Source organism: Macaca mulatta, chromosome 1, assembly GCF_049350105.2.
Source record: "Macaca mulatta isolate MMU2019108-1 chromosome 1, T2T-MMU8v2.0, whole genome shotgun sequence".
NCBI classification, from domain to species: Eukaryota; Metazoa; Chordata; class Mammalia; order Primates; family Cercopithecidae; genus Macaca; species Macaca mulatta.
In genome coordinates this window covers 204,374,763-204,391,879 of record NC_133406.1, presented here as the reverse complement: position 1 = coordinate 204,391,879, position 17,117 = coordinate 204,374,763, and the positions used below count along the sequence as shown (strand labels likewise).

Genomic DNA, 17,117 nt, shown 5'->3' with positions numbered 1-17,117 from the left:
TCCAGGAAGAATGAGATTATGTGGATAACTGGAGGGTAAGCAAGCAGGAAAGAGCTTTACTGAGTGACAGAACAGCTCTCGGGAGGCCTGAAGTGGGTAGCTCCTTTCTGCAGGCAGGTCCTGTGGAGTGTCTGAGGCTGGCTGAGTCTGGGGTTTTCATGTGCTCAGAATGGAGGAAGTGCATGCTGGTTGGCCCATGGGTGGCCATGGGTGGGCCTGGAAAAAGTACCATCCAATTGGCTGGAAGGCATCAATGAAGTTCTTACTCCTGTCCTGGACTCCACCTGGAACAGCCCCACCTTCAGGCTTCAGGCCACCCCTGGCTTGAAGGTGGGGTTTCAATGGGGATCTGCCCCTTCTGCCTAGGAACCTGCCTGCCTCCTGGCACTATTAACATGCCGTCTGCTGGTGCCCAGGTTTCCTGGGCTGAGGTGCCTGCAGGCCTGCACCAAGCCACCCTCAGTCCCTTGGCCTCCATCCCAAGCTTATTGGTGCCCAAAGTCTGGCGGGGGGGTGCTGAGGCAGCAGGGATTGGTGTGTCAGTGTCACCCCAAGTGCACGCACACCAAGCTGGGTCACAACAGTGGTGGGGCTTAGCCACAACTTTGCTCTGCACTGGAGTGGGCGCCAGGAGTGGGGAGAGGCCGGGGAGTGGGAGCAGGCACTTCTGAGCCTGCAGGGCCAGGGGCTTTCTGGGCCCTCAAGAGCACAGGGATGCCCGACTCTGGAACCATGGCTGGGCGGCTGCAGCTGTGCCCAGGAGTGAGGGCTCCATGCCTTGCCAACTTGGTAGGGTGTGGGGCTCCTGCTGGTATCACCTGTTTCTGGCCCCTGCTGACTCCACAGAGCACGCAGCCCCGGCTGCACCTCCACTGCTGCAGCTGGCATGAAGTGGTTGAAGCTGGCTGCTCCAGATGGGCCTCTGCTGCTGCCATCACAGCTACTTGGGAGGCTGTGGCTGGAGGATCTCTTGAGCCCAGGAGGTTGAGGCTGCAGTGAGCTATGATTGTGCCACTGCACACTGCACTCCAGCCTGGGTGACAAATACCCTGTCTCAAAAAAAAAAAAAAAAAAAAAGGCTTCTTTCATTCCTTCACTCTCTCATTGATTGATTTCCATCTCCCCTAGGAGGCTTCCCTTTTTATCAGCAATCACTGTTGGGCTACTCTTACTCTAAAAATAAAATTGTCTTTCTCCTCCATGCAATCTCCTGTTTTCTTACTTTCCACAGTCAAACTTCTCAAAAGGCCCTTATGCCAGCCTTTCCTCAAGTAGGATCACTTTTCCAGCTGAGACTGGATTTGCTTCTCTTCTTTTAAATATTCAGTCTCCATAGAGACTGTCAAAAGTTGCCAGTGCCGACTATATTGAGAGTTTTCATGGCTGGGTATTGGGATGTTTCAGTGAGCGAGAACTGTGCCTCAGATAAACCTCGTTGGTGATAATACTGCTACTTACGTAAGTCTTAAACTTACGTTAGTGAGTTTATGTTTATATATATATATATAATATATATAAACTAACATAAATTTATATTATATATATAATTTTTTTTTTTGAGACAGTCTTGCTCTGTCGCCCAGGCTAGTGCAGTGGTGCGATCTTGGCTCACTGCAACCTCCATCTCACAGGTTCAAGCGATTCTTCTGCCTCAGCTCCCTAAGTAGCAGGGATTGCAGATGTGTACCACTATGCCTGGCTAATTTTTGTATTTTTAGTAGAGACAGGGTTTTACCATGTTGGCCAGGCTGGTGTCGAACTCTTGACTTCAGGTGATCCACCTGCCTTGGCCTCCCAAAGTGCTAGGATTACAGGCATGAGCCACTGTACCTGGCCTATATTTTATATATATAAATATATATTTTTTATATATAATGTATGTTACTGAGTTAATATATTTTATATATATAAAAATGTATGTTAGTTTATATATTGTATATATATAAATTTATGTTAGTGAGTTTATATATTTATATACATACATATTTATGTGAGTTAATGTTAGTGAGTTTATATAATTTATATATATAAATTTATGTTAGTTTATATATGATATATAGAAATTTATGTTAGTTTATATGTTTTATATAGAGAGAAATTTATGTTAGTGAGTTTATATATTTTATATATATAAATTTGTTAGTGAGTTTATATATTTTACATATATAAATATATGTTAGTGAGTTTATAAATTTTATATATATAAAAAATTTATAAATTTTTATAGTGGATTTATATATTTTATATACATACAAATTTTTGTTAGTGAGTTTATGTTAGTGAGTTTATATAATTTATATAAATTTATGATAGTGAGTTTATATATTTTATATATGTAAATTTATGTGAGTTTACACATTTTATATACATATAAACTTATCCTGGTGAGTTTATATATTTTATATATGTATATAAATTTGTGAGTTTATATTTTTATATATAAATGTATGTTAGTGAGTTTATTTTATATATAATATAAATTTACGTTCATGAGTTAATTTCTGAATGAATTAATATTATTTTTATTTTAATTTCCAATATGACAGATAATATATGTAACCCACATAAACAAAAGCTGTCAATCATTTTGAAGAGTATGTAGAGGTTCCAAGACCAAGAAGTTTGAGAATTGCTGCTGAACAGCGAGGCTTCCACTTTCTCACACCAATGGCTCTGCTTACTGGAACCTGGTTTCTACTCCCAAGCCCCCACTAACTTTTTCAGCAAAGGTTGCTAATGATATCCTTGTTCCTAAAACCCACATCTCCTCTTGTAGTCCTCACTTCTGGCATCCCCCTGAGTGCTCGAGCATTCTGATCACCCTCCTCCTTGGTGTTTTGTTTTTTCTGGGCATTGTGTCACTTACCTTCACCCATTTCTCTGATTGCTTCTTTTCCATTTCTCTCTCTCTCTCTTTTTAAGCCCACTTCATTCTCCTGTCCCCTAATGTGTGTGTTTCCTCTGGGGCTGTATTTCCAGATGGAGTCTCGCTCTGTCTCCCAGGCTGGAGTGCAGTGGCCGGATCTCAGCTCACTGCAAGCTCCGCCTCCCGGGTCTACGCCATTCTCCTGCCTCAGCCTCCCCAGTAGCTGGGACTACAGGTGCCCGCCACCTCGCCCGGCTAGTTTTTTGTATTTTTTTAGTAGAGACGGGGTTTCACCGTGTTAGCCAGGCTAGTCTCGATCTCCTGACCTCGTGATCCGCCGGTCTCGGCCTCCCAAAGTGCTGGGATTACAGACTTGAGCCACCGCGCCCGGCCAGGGTAGCTGTCTTGAGCTGTCTCCTCCCATGCTGCCGAGTCCAGGTCTGTGCCCCAGCCCACACTGCTCTCTGGATCTCCATTTTCCCATGTCTTACATTGCTTGTTCCCCAGATGTCTTACTGCTACTCAAAACCCAGTAGGTCTATGAGAAAAATTCATCAAGTCCCTTCCAAATCAGCTCCTGCTCTGAATTTTTCCATTTCTGCAGTTGCTACCACCATTTTTCAGCTACCTAAGTTGGGCACCTTGAGTAACCTTGATAACTTCTATAATTTTTTCTTCTTTGCTTTTTTTTTTTTTTTTTTTTGGGGGGGGGCACAAGTTATTGTTCTGCCACACAGGCTGGAGTGCAGGGGCATGATCTTGGCTCACTGCAACCTCCACCTTCCAGGCTCAAGTGATCCTCCCACCTCAGCCTCCAGAGTAGCTGGGACTACAGGCATGCACCACCACACCTGGCTAAATTTTTTTGTATTTTTAGTAGAGACAGAGTTTCACCACATTGCCCAGGCTGGTCTCAAACTCCTGAGCTCAAGAGATCCTCCTGCCTCGGCCTCCCAAAGTGTTGGGATTACAGGCATGAGCCACCTCGCTCAGCCGATAACTTCTATAATTTCTTGATTCCCCCACAGCTGTCACAATCACTCAGTCACTAGCCCTGCAAATTCTTTGAAGTATCTCTGCCATCATTTCCTTACTTTTTTTTTTTTTAATAGAGACAGGGTCTTGCTCTGCTGCACAGCCCAGAGTACAGTGGAGTGATCACAGCTCACTGCCATCTCCAACTCCTGGACTCAAATGATCCTCCCTTCTCAGCCTCCTGAGTAGCTGGTACTGTAAGTGCACACCATCATGCCTGGCTAATTTTGAGATGGGGGTTTTGCTCTTGTCGCCCGGGCTGGAGTGCAGTGGCGCAGTCTCAGCTCCCTGCATCCTCTGCCTCCCTGGTTCAAACAATTCTCCTGCCTAAGCCTCCGCCTCCCAAGTAGCTAGGATTACAGGCATGTGCCACCACACCCAGCTAATTTTGTATTTTTTAGTACAGACAGGGTTTCTCCATGTTGGTCAGGTTGGTCTTGAACTCCCAACCTCAGGTGATCCACCTGCCTTGGCCTCCCAAAGTGCTGGGATTATAGGCATGAGCAACCATGCCTGGCCTTAATTTATTATCAAAACCATCTCACTGGTCTTTGTGTCGCTTCAATTTTTTTGCCAACAGATTCAAAACCCAGTTCTGATCTTATCATTTACCTTCTAAGAACACTTTCAATTTACTAGCAGCATAGATTCCAACGCTGACATTTAAGTAAGCCTTCTATAATTTGATTTGATCTTCTAGCTGGATCTCTGTTAGGTTCTCTGCCCAAACTCCCCAGTCAGTGTTTCTTTCTTTTTTTTTTTTTTTTTTTTTCCTGAGACAGAGTCTTGCTGGGTCACCCAAGCTGGAGTGCAGTGTTGTGATCTCAGCTCACTGCAACCTCCGCCTCCTGGGTTCAAGTGATTCTCCTGCCTCAGCCTCCCAAGTAGCTGGGACTACAGGCAGGCAACACTATGCCCAGCTAATACATAAATCATACCTCCCCTGCTAGTCTCCTGAATGTTGGTCAGGGAGAAGACCTTAGGAGGCCCAGATGCTTCACACTGTAAACTGCAATTATATGAGGAACACTAGTTTTATGAATGTGAAGGTGATCAGGATCTAAATGAAGATGGTCAGTTGCAGTGGGAATGGAAGGGAGGGATGAATGTTAAAGACCCATGACAAGAGCCAGTCGGAATCTTGGAGGCTGATTACATCTGGAATGTGGGTGGAAGGAGGAGGAAGGAGGAATCAATTTTAACACTGAGGCTGAGCATGGTGGCTCATGCCCGTAATCCTAGCACTTTGGGACGATGACATGGGCGTATTGCTTGAGCCCAGGAGGCTGAGACCAGCCTGGGCAACATGGCAAAACCCCATCTCTATAAAAGTTTAAAAAATTAGCCAATTAGCTGGGCATCCCTGCTACTCAGGAGGCTGAGATGGATCACTTGATGGAGCCCAGGAGGTCAAGGCTGCAGTGAGCTGAGATTGTGCCACTGCACTACAGCCTAGGCAACACAGTGAGACTCTGTCTCAAAAAAACAGAAATTGCCAGGCGCAGTGGCTCACACCTGTAATTCCAGCAGTTTGGGAGGCCGAGGTGGGCGGATCACAAGGTCAGGAGTTTGAGACCAGCCTGACCAATATGGTGAAACCCCATCTCTACTAAAAATACAAAAAGTAGCCAGGCGTGGTGGCATGCACCTGTAATCCTAGCTACTCAGAAGGCTGAGGCAGGAGAATCGCTTGAACTTGGGAGGCGGAGGTTGCAGTGAGTTGAGATTGTGCCACTGCACTCCAGCCTGGGCGACAGAGAGAGACTCCATCTCAAAAAGAGAGAGAGAAAAAAATTAACACTGGGTATCTGGAGAGATCGTTAATAATAAGAGGGGCGGATTTGGGGTTGCTGCCCGTGGAGGAGATCTCACTGTTTGGCTACTCAGCAACTGAACTCCTTCCCTATGTTTGGGGAAATCTGACATTCCATGGACTTCAGTGGGGGAATCTCATCACAACAGATGACTTAAAGGCCAGATATTGTCTTTGATTCTTGTCGGCTGTGATGTGGGCTTGTGACATAAATTCAAGCATTATCAGAGTTTACATCGGGAGCAAGTGACACAAACCAGCAGGAACTGTTTAGGCTCTGTCCTGGTGTCTGCGTCATCCAGAGCTGCATTCCCGATGGTGGTTCCAGTGCTGGAATTATTTCCTCCACTGCCCGCCCTTCCTTGGTTCCTGGCCATTTTTTGATGGTTCTCCCGTCTTCCTGACAACTCTTGGGTTGCCTGATGTCCTTTCAGTAAATTCCTTTTCTATTGAAATAGCTAGGACTGGTTTCAGTTTTTTTGTAGCCAAAACCCTAACTAGTACAAGGTGCACTTGAAATGAGTTCATTCCAGGAGCCTTGAATTTCTCTGTTCTGTCTTTTTTTTTTTTTTTTGAGATGGAGTCTCTCTCTGTCACCCAGGCTGCAGTGCAGTGGCGTGATCTTGGCTCAGTGCAACCTCCGCTTCCCAGGTTCAAGCAATTCTCCTGCCTCAGCCTCCCAAGTAGTTGGAATTACAGGCGTAGACCATCACACCCAGCTAATTTTTATATTTTTAGTAGAGACAGGGTTTAACATATTGGCCAGGCTGCCCTCGACCTCCTGACCTCAGGTGATCTGCCTGCCTCTGCCTCCCAAAGTGCTGGGATTACAGGCGTGAGCCACCACGCCCGGCCTGTCTGTTCTCTCTCTCTCTTTTTTTTTTTGAGACAGAGTCTCACTCTGGAGTGCAGTGGTGCAATCTTGGCTCACTGCTGAAACCTCTGCCCTCTGGGTTCAAGTGATTCTCCTGCCTCAGCCTCCTAAGTAGCTGGGATTACAAGCACCCACCACTGTGCCTGGCTAATTTTGTATTTTTAGTGGAGACAGAGTTTCACCATCTTGTCCAGGCTGGTCTTGAACTCCTGAACTCGTGATCCACCCGCCTCAGCCTCCCAAAGTGCTGGGATTACAGGCGTGAGCCACCGCACCCAGCCTCTCTGTTCTCTTTAGGTGAGCTCTGTTGTGGTTCTGTTTCCAATTGTCAGAGGATCACAAAATCCTGAGAGTTAGGGTCGACTCCCAGGTCACCTGCTCCAATTTACCACCCAGTGCCAACATACTCTTTATGACATTCTCTGATGCTCCCCTAACCTCTATCTGAACCACTCCAGTGACAGCAACTGACTTCTTTGCCAGCTGATCACTTCACGGTCAGGAAGCTTTTGGTAACTTCTACCCATGTGCTTCCAGTTTTTTTAAACCTTTTTTTTGTATTTTTATTGAATTTACAAAAATGTCTGTCCAGTTATGACAGTAAAATGGGAAACCACAATGACAAACGGTGGCACGAAAAACAAGACACGCCCATCAGGAATTATACCAAACCCTTTCCTTTTTATTCATTCAGAAGGGAATCCAGTGCACAAATGTCAAATGTGAGCATTGTCTTTTTTTTGTTCTAAGAAGGGGGAAAGACACTTATTCTGGCAGCCACTTCTAGTTTTTTTCTATGGAAAACTGTCTTATTTTGTATTATATTAAAAAATTTTCCTCGTGCCTTTTTTTTTTTTTTTTTGGACATAGAGTCTCATTCTATCACCCAGGCTACAGTACAGTGGCGCAATCTTGGCTCACTGCAACCTCCACCTCCTGGGTTCAAGTGATCCTCCTGCCTCAGCCTCCCCAGTAGCTGGGATTACAGGTGTGTACCACCACACCCAGCTAATTTTGTGTTTTTAGTAGAGACGGGGTTTCATCATGTTGGCCAGGCTGGTCTTGAACTGCTGACCTCAAATGATCCGCCTGCCTCAGCCTCCCGAAGTGCTGGGATTACAGGCATGAACCACCATGCCTGACCTCTTCATGCCTTTTTTTTTTTTTTTTTTTTTGAGACGGAGTCTCACTCTGTCACCCAGGCTGGAGTGCAGTGGCCGGATCTCAGCTCACTGCAAGCTCCACCTCCCGGGTTCACGCCATTCTCCTGCCTCAGCCTCCCGAGTAGCTGGGACTACAGGCGTCCATCACCTCGCCCGGCTAGTTTTTTGTATTTTTTTAGTAGAGACGGGGTTTCACCATGTTAGCCAGGATGGTCTCGATCTCCTGACCTTGTGATCCGCCCGTCTCGGCCTCCCAAAGTGCTGGGATTACAGGCTTGAGCCACCGCGCCCGGCCCTCTTCATGCCTTTTGAAAGTGAAGTAAATGTACTAAATCAATGAAAATGACTGCATTTTCAGACACTGGAGTGTGAGGTGATGTGGACCATCCAGGGAAAGAGCCTGCAGCACAGGTGGGCCTGGGGGTGACAACACAGAGGTAAGGGTTGAAGGTAGTGACATTTTTGAAAAATAAGTAATGCAGAGCAACTTTCAGAAAGGGTGGAAACTAAACCCTGTGGGCACATCAGACACTGGAATCAGCAATGGGATGAGAATAAGGAATAGGCTAAGGATGAGAAGGAGTCAGAGTGAGAGATGAGGAGAAGGAGTGGGAAAGACAGCCAGGGATGAAATAATGATCCTGTGCCATTGACTTGGCTATTTTGACAGACTTTATAAAATGGCTGTGTTGAACTCTGTATCATACAGAGCAGTCCTCAGTCAGAAGGCACTGAGGGAGAGAGAGGATGTATGGTCAGAAAGATGTGATTAGAGCTACAGAGGTGAACGGTTGAGAGAGTTTTAGGAAGAAAAGGGTGTTGAGCAGGGCCAAGAGCTTTCAAAAAGCCAAGGAGCCAGTCGTGGTGACTTATGCCTGTAACCCCAGCACTTTGGGAGGCCTAGGCGGGAGGATCACTTGAGCCCAGGAGTCTGGAGGCTCAGTGAGCTATGATTGTGCCATTGCACTCCAGCCTGGGCAACAGAGTGAGACCCTGTTTCAAAAACAAAACAGAAAACCAAAAAGCCAAGGAGCATGGGGATGAGAAAAGGCTTTTGGATCTATTAATAGCAATGTTGGCACCTGGAGACCTGAGAGCTGAGATCTGTGCAGTGCAGTGCTGGCCCCATAGCTAAGAAGCTGATGACTACATGGTGAGGAACAGAGCAGAATGGCTAGAACAACGAAGATGGAGAGAAGCAGCCCGTGGAGAAGCAGGGGCCAAAGGAGTAGCTGTGTTACTGGTTGACAGTCTTGACTATGAGTTGTCCAGGTTCTTGGCATTTTGAACAAAGAATTGGACAAAATGCACAAAGAAAGCAATGAGAGAAGAAGCAAAACAGAAGCACAGATTTATTGAAACAAAAGTACACTCCACAGAGTGGGAGTGGGCTCGAGCAAGCAGCTCAAGAGCCCTGGTTACAGAATTTTCTGGGGTTTAAATACTTTAGAGGTTTCCCGTTGGTTACTTGGTTACACCCTATGCAAATGAAAACCTGCCCCACAACCAGTCAGATTGGTTGTGGGAGGGACCAGTCAGAGGTACTTTCCATTTTTCATCTGTGAGGCAGTGGAAAGTGGGGGTTGCAAAGGGAGTAGCTTCTGATCCTTTCCTTACTTGGGCGTGGAGAGGTGGGGTTTTCCTTTTGATTCAGTTCTAGGAAGTCAGTGCAAATTGGCCTTAGGTTCCTGCCTCCAGACCCTGTTCTCCTGCCTCAGCTGGGCACGTTTTTACAGGAGGAGGAGAGCCTTAGCAGCCACTCAGATAAACACCTGAAGCAGAATATATTTGAGGTAGGGGGGAGATATGAGGGACACATTAAATATTAATCAATATAAAACAAATATTAGCTTCTTGTCAGTTGTAACCTAAGCTGAGGAGTCTTGAGGATATCCAGAAAACGGGTCAAATGTCCTTTGCTGACATGGGGCCCCCCGCTGGGAAACCTGCTGGCCTCAGTGTTTCAAAAGGGAGTGAGGGAGCTCTATAAAGAGAACGAAGGGCACAGTGATCTGAGGTGATTGTGCACATCTAGGCCCTGGGGCCTGCCCCTTGCACTGCTGGCACTGCTGGTGGTGTGTGGCTCCATCAGGCCTAATGCAACTGAGTTTTTTTTTTTTTTTTTTTTTTTTGAGACAGAGTCTCGCTCTGTCCCCCAGGCTGGAGTGCAGTGGCACCATCTCGGCTCACCGCAAACTGCCTCCTGGGTTCAAGTGATTCTCCTGCCTAAGCCTCCGCCCCCACAAAGTAGCTAGGATTATAGGCATGTGCCATCACACCTGGCTGATTTTTGTATTTTTAGTAGAGACAGGGTTTCACCATGTTGGCCAGGCTGGTCTTGAATTCCTGACCTCAGGTGATCCACCTGCCTTGGCCTCCCAAAGTGCTGGGATTACAGGTGTGAGCCACCACGCCTGGCCATGCAGTTGAGTTTTCATGCCGTCTTAGGAACTAAGAGAAAAGGTAATGTTATTTTTGTCAGCAGAGGCACCACTGGCTAGAAACAAAAAGAATCTAGAATGTACACGTGTATGGAGGTGGTGGTGGTGGAAGTGTTAAGGTAATCAAATAATCAAAAATAATTTCCATTGGCCCTTGGAATGACTCTTGACATTCTCACTTGCAAAGGGGTAAGTTATGATCTGAGAATTTACTTCACACCAAATCAGGAAGCTATGCAGGGAAGATTCAATGTGGAGGTTTCCTTATCCCAAGCCTGTCCTGTAATTCCCTCTTCTGTCAGCTGTCCAGGAATTTAGCAGCTGAAAAGGAGTTATCCAGGGCACAATTTGGAGAGAATAAGAGGTAGGTAAAGGTGGTATTACTTTTCTGATTTTAATTTGGGTCTTTAAGATTAGGTATTATGCTAAATATATATTTTCTAAAATTTGCATTTGTCTTTCTATGGTTTCCTGTGGCTTGAGATGGTTCCAAAATGGACAGTGTGGTTCTATACTGAATGTAATCCAGAGTGACAAACCAGGCGGTTATAGACTAGATGGATGTGGATGAGGGAATCTGATCCAGTTTAGATCTGGGCATCTGGCTATCATGCTGAAGTCTATTCTCTCCTATTGGGATAGCTGAGGGAAGAAGTGAGTTTTACCTTTAAAAATTCTTAGAAGGGCTGGGTGCAGTTGCTCACATCTGTAATCCTAGCACTTTGGGAGGCCGAGGTGGGTGGACCACCTGAGGTCAGGAGTTCGAGACCAGCCTGACTAATATGACAAAACCCCATATTTACTAAGAAAATACAAAAATTAGCCAGGCATGGTGGTGCATGCCTGTAATGTCAGTTACTTGGGAGGCTAAAGCAGGAGAATTGCTTAAACCTGGGAGGTGGAGGTTGCAGTGAGCCGAGATTTTGCCACTGCACTCCATCCTGGGCGACAAAGCAAGACTCCGTCTAAAAAAAAAAAAAAAAAAAAAAGGTTAGAAGACTGGGCGTGGTGGCTCACACCTGTAATCCCAGCACTTTGGGAGGCTGAGCAGGAGAATCGCTTGAGATCAAGAGTTTGAGATCAGCCTGGGCAACATAGTGAGACCAGGTGTGATGGCACATGCCTGTAGTCCCAGCTATTCGGGAGGCTGAAGTGGGAGGATCGCTTGAGGAGGTCGAGGCTGCAGTGAGCTGTGATTGTGCCACTATACTTCAGCCTGGGTGACAGAATGAGACCCCATTTCAAAAATAAATAAAATAAAAATTGTTAGATACTTATGGGGACTATGGTGAAATGGGCCCATAGACTGTTCTTTTGGATAAACATAGACATTGATCCTTCTGCTGTTAAAGCTTGAAATTTGTATTTGTTTTATCTAAGTTCTTTTCTCAGGAAAGGACCTTCAGGCCTCTAAAAAATGGGATCAGAGAACTGAAACTCATCAGATAGGGGCACCAGATGCCCCCTTGCCCCTCCCTAGTTCTTATTTTCTTACACATTGTAACATTTCTTCCCTGCTATGTAAACCCCTAGTTTTAGTCAATCAGGGAGATGGATTTGAGACTGAGCTCCCATCTTCTCTGCAGCACCTGATGAAAGCCTTCTTCCTTGGCAATACTTATCTCAGGGATTGGCTTTCTGCGCGGTGAGCAGCAGGACCTAGACCAAACGCCTGGTGTTTCAGGAACAATGCGATGACTTTCTTCTTAGAATTCAGAGATAAATACATTTTCCTCCTTTTTTCTTCCTCCTCCGCTCTGAATTTTTATTACTTCTTTCTTCTGGGAGCCATTAACGTCCTTTGGTTTTTGGCTTTTCTACAGCATTGCTTTACTTAATCAACAGGGCATTCTAACACCCTAAGAACAAGAGTGGGATGGTTTGAAACTTAGTTGAGAAGAGGCTACAGTCACAGAAGAGCTGAAAGAGAGCAGATATACCCCAAAGCAGCGGGTGGAGGGCAGCCTGGGTAAGACTCCCATTCTCAGGTCCCGCCTGGGGCAGGGCCCAGGAAGCTATAAACTCGGGAACTTATCTGGGCAAGCTGAGTTTGAGTTCTTTTTCTTTTTTAATAGATGAGAGACCCTTGGTGAGGGTTAGTGAGTGGTCCAAGATGACATGGTGAATTGGGGGCAGGGATGGGGCCAGAGTGCAGTGTTGTGATTCTGACCATATGCCTTCCCCTTAAGTTCACTGGGTCTTGGTGAATTACATGCTTATGCCCCTTTGCCATGGTTTTAAATGAATACATGCGTTTTTAGTACTTTATCCATATTTTATGCAGAAAATAAAATCTTTTTAGAATTTTTATTTTTTTATTTTTGTTGAGATGGGGTCTCACTCTGTCACTCAGGCTAGGGTACAGTGGCACAATCATGGCTCGCTGCAGCCTCGACCTCCTACTTTTTATCTACTTTGCCTCCTACCGACTCCCATGCTTTCTCTCATAGTCCTGAACCACCATGCAAATAAACTTGCTTTTCTTAATATCTGTGCAAGTCTAGAGACATGAAACTCACAGATTGCCTCATCGTGGAGTTGTCATACCAGAGATCTGTATCTTGTTTATTTACTGATAGGACAGATACGTTTGAAATCGTCAGCATCGCTCTGGGATAGGTGGAGGGAGGAGGCTGCGGCTGCTTCTCGGCATCTCACGGCCCACCTCCAAGGCCCTGGGACACACTCAGAGCGGTGACATTCTGATATGTGACAGCAAGGTGGGAGCCGGACTCAAAACAGGTCAGAACTTTCCCATTCATCTGTCACCCAGTCAGGCTCCCCTGAATGGTGGCCAGATTGCTTAAAAGAGACTAAAACCAAAGGCACTTTGTACATCTGATGCAACAGGTGTTTTATAGCACAATATGCTTCTCCTCCCCAACAGACTTTTCATGAGTATGTGGAGGGGGAGGGTGTCTTTATAGGTAAGGAAGTGTAACTTTGATGAGTAGGGAGCAATTAACATTTAATTGGTGATTTTTTTATTGAGATGGAGTTTCGCTCTTGTTGCCCAGGCTGGAGTGCAATGGCACGATCTTGGCTCACTGCAACCTCTGCCTCCCAGGTTCAAGCGATTCTCCTGCCTCAGCCTCCTGAGTAGCTGGGATTGCAGGCATGCACTACTAGGCCTAGCTAATTTTATATTTTTAATAGAAACGGGGTTTCTCCATGTTGGTCAGGCTGTTCTCGAACTCCTGACCTCAAGTGATCTGCCCACCTCAGCCTCCCAAAGTGCTAGGATTACAGGCATGAGCCACCATGCCCGGCCTTCACTGATTTACATTCTGTATCCAAAACCTTTGCCTTTGGAAAAGCCAAACGGCAGCTTCCGTTACATGGAATTAATCACCAGGAGAATTGCTTGAAAATGGTGATTCCATTACATTCTAGAATGATGTTCACCTTGATCTGTCCCAGGTGTGGGGATGGAGAGGTTCCTGTAGTTGGCCCAATCTAAGGCAATGACCAGCTCAACTTAGTTTCTCTCCAGCCTTTTGGCATTCTGGATATTCCTTCCATAGGATTTAATGGGTCTGAACATGCCAGTTACTCAAGCCCGGGAGGGAGCCTATGGCAGAGGGCTGCCACGCCTTTCTGAAGCAATAACGGCAGCCCTGGCTGGAGACATTTTACATGGATTCCAGTGAGACCTGGCCTCCTGCTGCATCCTGCAAAGTCCACTCCTGCCCAGGGAAGCGGCTCAGCGGGAAAGCAGAAGGGAAAGGCGCATACCACATGTGCCTCCCATGCACCCAACCTAGGGTACTGCTTGGTGACTCACGGTGACCCAGAGGAGACAGATGTCACAGCACATCCTGCTGGGCATCTTTAGAAGACAAGCACACTCAGGGGTAGAGGAAGACCCTGGGGGTAAGGAGTACATGTCATGCTGAAAAGAAGAAAATATTCTCTTGGTATACATCTCAGTATGGGATAAACTGACACCGCATGGATAGATGGACGTGCGGGGAAGTACAGACGCTGGCATGTCCTGCCTGGGGCCAGCTGAGTGTTCCCCGCCGTGGCCTTGCTTACCCTGCCTCTGAGGTTACAGTTCCTAGTGCGCCAGGGTGAAAAGGGTCTTCTACACGGAGCCCTCACTGTTTATGGCAACTGCCTGGAACAGTCTTTGATTTCAAACTTGCCTACAGGCAGAATGTATCCCAGAAAACTGAGTATTTTGTTAATGTTTACATGCCTTTGTAGATCCCCACAGGAAAGCTAAAATAGTAATCCTGAAAATGACAGCAGGGGTGACCCCTTACCCACTTTGGGGCCCAAACCTATGGCTCAGGAGGCTTTCGGTGGTTGCCACAGAATTAAGAATAAAATGGGAAAGGTCACGTTTAAAAGTCAGAATGTATTTCACTGAAAATATGTGTATGTGTGTGCTTTCAAGAGTGAGTGCTCCCCGAGGGAGGCTCACACAGTTCCTTACAACATAAACAAGAACTAGACGTAATGGCTTCACTCAGTAGAAAACTAGCAGCATCATTTTGGGCCATGGGGCATTCCCCAGGGATCACCATCCAGCAGCCTCTCCCTGGGGGCAGAAGACGCCTGGTCAGAACAGCTATAACTCATCCATCATGGCGAGCAAATCGTCCCCCTTGCTGGTGCTCAGCCTTGGCTGCTCCATGATCTCAAACTCCCCCATGATTCGAGCCAGCTCCTCGCTCCGTTGCTGGTCCTATGAGGGAAATGAGAGGTAAAAGGGCATGAAGAGGCTGTGCTGGCAGAGGCCGCCTCTTTGTGCAGTAGGCTCTTAGTTTGTTGTCCCACCACTGATATGTTTCAGTTGTGCACCTGTTTGTCAGAAAAGGGACTGTAGTTACAGGCTGATCAGAGAGAAGAAGGGGGTCTTTTTTTTTTTTTTTCTTAATCAACATGTATGTAACCAAGCATCCCTGGCTGCTCCAGAATGGCAGATGGGTATAGTGAAGAAACAACTTTAATTTGAGCAGAGGGAATGACAACACAGCACTTAACAGCTATATTGTAGCCTGAGTCTTGCTTGAAAAAGAGGGTCTCTGAAGTTCAACATTACGTAAGATGCGGAAGGGAGGAAGGGAGGCCGGGTGCGGTGGCTCACCTCTGTAATCCCAGCACTTTGGGAGGCCGAGGTGGGTGGATCACTTGAGGTCAGGAGTTCAAGACCAGCCTGGCCAACTTGGTGAAACCCCAGCTCTACTAAAAAAAAAAAAAAAAAGGCCGGGCGCGGTGGCTCACGCCTGTAATCCCAGCACTTTGGGAGGCCGAGACGGGCGGATCACGAGGTCAGGAGATTGAGACCATCCTGGCTAACACGGTGAAACCCCGTCTCTACTAAAAATACAAAAAACTAGCCGGGCGTGGTGGCGGCGCCTGTAGTCCCAGCTACTCGGGAGGCTGAGGCAGAATGGCGTGAACCCGGGGGGCGGAGCTTGCAGTGAGCCGAGATCGCGCCACTGCACTCCAGCCTGGGTGACAGAGCGAGACTCCGTCTCAAAAAAAAAAAAAAAAAAAAAAAAAAAAAAAAAAAAAAAATTTAGCTGGGCATAGTGGCGGCACCTGTAATCCAAACTACTTGGCAGGTTGAAGTGTGAGAATTATTTAAACCTGGGAGGTGGAGGTTGCGGTGAGCTGAGATTGAGCCACTGCACTTCACCTGGGTGACACCTGTCTCAAAAAAAAAAAAAAAAAGATGAGGAAGGGAATAAGATTGGACCCTGTGTAATCCCCTGTACGTACCTGAGTGGCTTGTATGTTGATAACTTCATAGGATAACTCTTCTGGCCTGGTTAGCGCTGCTTGTCTGGATGAGATAGTAAAGAAAAGGGGTACAAGGTTAGGGTTCTCTCCCTGCCAGCATGGCAAACTGGCTCTTGATAAGTTGGCAGCCTATATTTTCTGCCTCATCTTCTGCCATTTCTCTTGAACTTTCTACCCCATCTCCCATCAATGTACCCTATGATCTAGAAAGTCAAGTTCTTTTATATCTCTGTGACTTTGCTCATTATAAACCCTGCCAAGGATGTTTCCTCCCTTCCTCTGCTTGGCAAACTCCAAGACCTAGATCAAATGCCAACTGCTTCAATCTGCCAGTGCAGTCAGTCACTGTCCTCAATTAGAGCATTCATGACACGGCACTGAAATAACTTATGTATGTACATGTTTGCTCTCCCACTAAGCTGAGAGCTTCCTGAGGACAGGCTCTAGGTCTTACACTCCATCTTTGCATCCCCAGGACTTTACATAGTACTGGTCACACAGAAGTAAACAAAAGAAGTTATTAGTAGTTCAATGAATGGGAAATAGAAGGTGACACTCACGCCAAATACTTGGTTTTGAGGAGGATCACATGAGATAATGCTTGAAAAAGTGCTCTGTAAACTGTAAAGCACTATAAATCACCGTGGGTGATTTACTATTGTTATTGGTTTTGGGTGATACTGTCAAACACAGGGAAATCAAGCTCCAACTTCACTCTGGTTTCTTAACACACTGCCTTAATCTGGTCATCCTGGCTTCTAACACTGCTTATTCAGCTGTGCTCTGATAAGTAAAACATTATAACTCTTTTTTTGTTTTCTTGATTATTATTTTTTAGAGACAGGGTGTTGCTCTGTCTCCTAGACTGAATGCAGTGGCACGATCACAGCTTGCTTAACCTTAAACTCCTGGGCTCAAGTGATCCTTCCGCCTCAACCTCCTGGGTGGCTGGGACTACAGGTGCGCACCATCACACCATCTCTGGGTTTTTTTTTTTTTTTTTTTTGACATGGAGTCTTGCTGTGTCTCCCAGACTGGAGTGCAATGGCGCAGTCTTGGCTCACCTGCCTCAGCCTCCCGAGTAGCTGGGATTACAGGCACGTGCCACCATACCCAGCTAATTTTTTGTATTTATTTATTTTTTTTTAGTAGAGACGGGGTTTCACCATGT

The 17,117-nt window shown here is 46.3% G+C and overlaps 1 protein-coding gene and 2 non-coding genes across 5 annotated transcripts in view; all 3 read right to left on the bottom strand.

The window, feature by feature from the left end:
* Positions 1 to 1,327: 1,327 nt before the first annotated feature.
* On the bottom strand, positions 1,328 to 1,466 carry LOC144338910 (U4 spliceosomal RNA). The gene has a single exon (XR_013413303.1). It is a non-coding gene; the product is annotated as a U4 spliceosomal RNA (small nuclear RNA).
* Positions 1,467 to 14,535: 13,069 nt separating this feature from the next.
* Positions 14,536 to 17,117, bottom strand: part of OSCP1 (organic solute carrier partner 1) — a 32,953-nt gene continuing 30,371 nt past the window's right edge. For all 3 annotated transcript variants that reach the window (XM_015135483.3, XM_002802316.4, XM_015135476.3), the window contains 2 exons: positions 15,926 to 15,989; positions 14,536 to 14,885 (listed from right to left, as the gene is read on the bottom strand). In XM_015135483.3, coding sequence (XP_014990969.2) covers positions 14,769 to 14,885; positions 15,926 to 15,989 — 181 coding nt within the window. In that variant the 3' untranslated portion in view covers positions 14,536 to 14,768. The remainder of the gene's footprint in view (positions 14,886 to 15,925; positions 15,990 to 17,117) is intronic.
* Positions 15,083 to 15,211, bottom strand: LOC114675032 (small nucleolar RNA SNORA63). The gene has a single exon (XR_003726125.2). It is a non-coding gene; the product is annotated as a small nucleolar RNA SNORA63 (small nucleolar RNA).